General features: G+C 45.2%; 1 protein-coding gene across 1 annotated transcript; it reads right to left on the bottom strand.

The window, feature by feature from the left end:
- Positions 1–249: 249 nt before the first annotated feature.
- Positions 250–1188, bottom strand: LOC137560807 (olfactory receptor 5V1-like). The gene has a single exon (XM_068271941.1). It carries the CDS (start codon positions 1186–1188, stop codon positions 250–252), a length of 939 nt encoding a protein of 312 aa, XP_068128042.1.
- Between the last annotated feature and the right edge of the window lie 4225 nt (positions 1189–5413).

Below are 5413 nucleotides of genomic sequence, written 5' to 3'. Positions count from 1 at the left end.
GTGGCAGGCTCGCAGCATTTCCTCCCCCACTAGGGATGTACGTAATGAGACATACCACTAGAGGGAGCTATAGAGAGGAGGCACTGCGAGGCTGTGATATGGCTGAAGATCCTGGTGCCAAGAGGACACTCTGCATCCGGCCGGCTAAGGGGGGGCACTCGGGGCCATGTGCCCAGAGGCTGGTGCCTCAGCCTGGGAGATGATTTGTGAGGCTGCCCTTGATGGATGTCAGTCTTTTATTAACGATAACTATGCAACTATGAGTATATTCTGGTTAATAATTTTCCTGAAGCCTCTGTGTATTTCCTGATTGCGTAGGCTGTAGATGATTGGGTTAAGCATGGGGGATACAACAGTGTAGGTTGATGAGAGAATGTGATTCATTGCCCCTTGAGCGTTCTCCATCATGGGTTGGATAAGGTAGGTGAAAATCCCCGTCCCGTAGTAGAGAGTCACCACCACTAAGTGAGAAACACATGTAGAAAAGGTCCTCTTTCTGCCCTCCGTAGAATGGATTCTCATAATTGCAGAGATAATGGCCACATAGGAGCTCAGGACCATGAGAATGGGAAGAGGACCCACAAACAGGCCAGTCAGCTGCCGAAAATGCTGGAGTTCATTAATATGTGAGCAGGACAACTTCACTAGCAGAGACCCATCGCAGAAGAAGCTAGGGATGATATTAGGACCACAGAAGGATGATTGTAGCACTAAAATATGAAATGTGAATGAATACATCAGGCCCATCGCCCAGCAGACCACAACCATGAGAACGAGGGTTGGTTTGGTCATCACTACGAGATATCGGAATGGCAGACAAATGGCTAAGTAACGGTCATACGCCATCACAACCAGGATGAAACACTCCGTTACGATGATCATCTCAGAGAAAAACATCTGACTGAAGCAGCCACTGACAGAGATTGCTTTCTGAGTGCTGAGGAGAAGATCTAGCATTTTGGGCACAATGACAGTAGTCAGACAAACATCTAAGAAGGACAGGTTTTCCAGCAGGAAGTACATGGGCTTGTGGAGACGGGAATCTGCTCTGATGACAATGATGATAGTGAGATTTCCGGCCAGGCCCAACATGTAGACCACCATGAAGATGCTGAAGAAGATCCAGAGCATGTTGCTTGTTTCCAGTCCTCCGAGCAGGAGAAACTCCGTCACTGAGGATCTGTTCATCTGTTTCTCTGATATCTGTAACCACAATCAGTATAACCCTTCATACTACAGAGCCAAGACTTGCTCACACATTCTCCATTTCTCCTCACATAATTATCTGAAAAGCAATAGAAATCAATCATGATGAAATGTGGTATTCATCCTGACTTCACAGCAAATTAAGGAAATACAACTGTTAACCACTGGACAGCATAGAAAAGGGCCCGTTGTCAGGTTATTTCGGCACATACTGGGATGAATTCAAGATCCAACAGTAAACTTTAAGGGTCCATATTCAACTCAAGTTTACTCCTAAGATCTTTCATAGGTTTGAATTTCACACCTTATCAATAAAATAACTTTTAAGCCGTCGGCAAACAGGAAAATGCTCAGAATAATTCTGCCAGTACTTTTTCTCCTACTTTTTGGTACCTTTTCAACTGCAGTGCTGAAAAGTTAAATAGAAGGGGAAAAGGTATCTCCTGGGGAAAAACTCAGGAGGAATAGTAAACTGTATGATGACCTAAGTGTGCTGCAATGGGGCATATGCAGGGGTGTAACTACAGGGGGGCCCGGAGCCTTAGGGGCCCCCAGCTACTAACCTTCCCTTCCTCCGATACCGGGGTCCGTCCTTCAGATCAGGGGCTTGATTCACAAAGCGGTGCTAACTGTTAGCACGCCTGTGAAAACCCCCTTAGCACGTCTAAACCAGCTTTTAGCGCGTAAAACTTTACGCGCGCACTGCACAGAGCGCAGGGTGCTGCGCAAAGTGCCCATTAAAGCCTATGGGACTTAGCGCGCGCATAGGACTTTGCGTGCAAAACTTTGCGTGCGATCTGATTGAGAAATCCGGTGCTAACCTACTTAGTACCCTGGTTAACACGTCTAAAGACTTTAGGCATGCTAAGTAGGTTAGCACCGCTTTGTGAATCAAGCCCCATGTGTTTTGTGGCTGCACTTGTTTTATGACCCTTGAGAGATGGGCCCCCAGGCTGTGAGGGTCAGCAGGGGGAGGCAAGGGAAGGGGTGTGACCAGGGCCGGATTTGTACTTTTTACCACCCAAGGCCAACTATACCGTCTGTATGGTTGTTATCTCTGTGTGCCCCAATGAGAATTCGCCTTACTTTCCATCATTGGATGTCACAGACAATATCTATTTTAGTAATATGCGTATAGATTTTATGTTATGTTTTGAACTTTTATGTCATGCTTGCCATCTCATTAATGATGCACCCAATGTGTCACCATGAGAGTTAGGCTGATGTGTACCTGCAGGATAGAGCTTACAGGTCTTGCAGGGACGGCACAAGTACAGGACAGAGAGTTTAAAGGTTAAAACTGTCTTTGTAGATAGGGAGGGCTGCATAGAACAGCTTTACTGCCACTCACTGAGCCGCCCCTAAACTTCTGGTGCCCTAGGCCATGGCCTATGTGGCCTTGCCAGAAATCCGGCCCTGGGTGTGACCATTATGGGGGGGCCTCATGAATTGTAGTTACACCACTCGGCATGCCCAAGGATTACCCTTCTGCCAGGAGGATGCCACCAGCACAGCGAGAACCTGTCACATGTGGCTGATGACCCGGTGTTTCCCGAGTATGTATTTGGCTGGTGTTGGCCCCGCCCACTTTTCTAACCCTCACACACAATTAATCAATTACCAAGTGTGTGAGCTTTGCGGTGTTTGGCCTCAATAATTTGCATTGAAATGAAACAAATCTGATTGGCTGTTTATGGCCCCACCCCCTTTTCTGAATTTGAACACCAGTCACCCAATGACCAACTGTACCAGGTTTGGGGCTTGTATCCTTAAAGGAGTTCTTTCGCAAATGAGGAAAAAAATAAAAAGTGGTTTATGCATAAACTATTAAACATCCTTCTAAAATAGTGTAAAAAGTTTTTTTTTTTTTTTAAATTAATGGTTTCATCAATACAACATGTAATGTAAACAGTGACGGATGACGGCTGGGAGGCTAATACATTTGTTAGGGGTGTTTTTTTTTTTACTTTCACTTCACAACCATAACTCCTGCCTACCTAGTTTTCAGTGGTATAATCCACTTCTAGCAGGAATCACCGTTACAGCTGTAACAGCTGAGCTCCGCTGAGCTCCTCAATTTGTATTTACATTGTTGCTAAGCAACCAGACTGCAGGAGCAGGAAGTCTTTGTACAAAGAGTCATAAGCTGCTGGGAGAATCAGCCAGAATCAGTCCCATCTACACCATATGATTATTTGTCAGATTTGATTCAATTTGATTTGATTCGTTGATTCGATTTGATTCAATATGACATGTCCGATTCATGATTCGATTTAATTTGATTCAAATTGAATCGAATCTGACAAAGAATCATATGGTGTAGATGGGACTGATTCTGGCTGATTCTCCCAGCAGCTTATGACTCTTTGTACAAAGACTCCCTGCTCCTGCAGTCTGGTTGCTTAGCAACAATGTAAACACATATTGAGGAGCTCAGTGGAGCTCAGCTGTTACAGCTGTAACGGTGATTCCTGCTAGCAGTGGATTGTATCACTGAAAACTAGGTAGGCAGGAGTTATGGTTGTGAAATGAAAGTAAAAAAAAACATCCCTAACAAATGGATTAGTGTAATGATTGTGGGTTTTTATCTCCATGGTCAGCGCACAAGACGCGCGCTGACACTGCGGAAATCCTCCACAAGCGTGTAATTTGGTAGTTACCCAGCTTGGGTGCAATGCACCCGTAGAGGGAGATTCCCACCGGCAGATGGAGCTGTGGAGTGCAGATGAGCACCGCCTCTGCACGGCCACAGATGCCAGTTGGGGATTGTACGAGTGGAAGCAAGGCAGGGCGGGATAGCCCTTAAAGAGACACTGAAGCGGAAAAAAATGATGATATTATGATTTGTATGTGTAGTACAGCTAAGCAATAAAACATTAAGATCAGATACATCAGTATAATTGTTTCCAGTACAGGAAGAGTTGAGAAACTCCAGTTGTTATCTCTATGCAAACAAGCCATTAAGCTCTCCGACTAAGTTAGTTGTGGAGAGGGCTGTTATCTGACTTTTATTATCTCAACTGTAAGTGAACTGTTTACTTTTTCTCTGCTAGAGGAGAGGTCATTACTTCACAGACTGCTCTGAAAGACTCATTTTGAATGCTGAGTGTTGTGTAATCTGCACATATTATAGAGTGATGCAATGTTAGAAAAAACACTATATACCTGAAAATAAAAGTATGAGAATATTTTCTTTGCTGCTAATCTTCTAGTAATTATTCATAGTACACAACCAATTCATTATATCATATATTTTTTTTTCCGCTTCAGTGTCTCTTTAAAGAGAAAGAGCACAGGGTGGGACAGAGTGAATGTGAGTCCACCAATCTAGTCACCACCCAGCGACGGTGAACACACACCAGCGGAAACAAAAGTATGAACGCAATCGCCAGACTGGCGATTGCCAACAGCGACACAAGGCCGAGCAGAACAGAACACGAGAGTAGCAATAGGCACAGCAAACTACAATCAGAAGACAAGGAAAATAACAAACGCTAACTAAACGCAAACACCACACTCATTCGCAACAGCGAACGCATTTCTGCACAATCACCGCGCGTTAGGCGCCCAGTGATAACCGTGCCATCCTAACTAACCAATGAACACAAATAAACAAAACAGGAACGCTTGCTAAATGGCTGCCTCACCTCTGGCAACCGCAAGGTTGCTCCAGACAGACAGACGAACAGAAAACAGGAATAGGGAAGATAAGATCCACCACTCTTCCGCCAGAGCGAGTGCGATCCGGGTTTAGGGATAGGGCAGGAAGGGTCCACTGCTCTTTTCCACCAGAGCAAGTGTGAACCAAGTACAGAAACGGAGCTAGCAGGATCTACTGCTCTTTTCCACCAGAGCAAGTGTGATCCGAGTACAGGAATATGCCTAGCAGGATCCACTGCTTTTACCGCGAGAGCAAGTGTGATCCACACGGCAAGACAGACAGAAGGAGTAACCAGTAGCAACCGCAGCTATGGTAAAACTCCAAGACATAGACTAGAGAGATCCACTGCTACTACTGCTAGGGCAAGTACGATCCAGGTACTGGACCAAACGATTCACCATCGCCAACCGCTGGCGACAGTGCAATCGCAAGGAAAAGACAAGACAGGCAATACAGATAATACAACCTGACTGCACTAGAAGGATTGCCTAGTGCAGTCCCCAGGAATTACTCTAAGATAATCTTTAGCAAACAATAGCAAGGCTG

This window comes from Hyperolius riggenbachi, chromosome 3, assembly GCF_040937935.1.
Source record: "Hyperolius riggenbachi isolate aHypRig1 chromosome 3, aHypRig1.pri, whole genome shotgun sequence".
Lineage (NCBI taxonomy): Eukaryota > Metazoa > Chordata > Amphibia > Anura > Hyperoliidae > Hyperolius > Hyperolius riggenbachi.
This window is presented reverse-complemented; position numbering and strand designations above follow the sequence as displayed.

Excerpts from the sequence above, each read along its gene's own strand:
- LOC137560807 (XM_068271941.1), bottom strand. The coding sequence starts at position 1,188 with ATGAACAGATCCTCAGTGACGGAGTTTCTCCTGCTCGGAGGACTGGAA.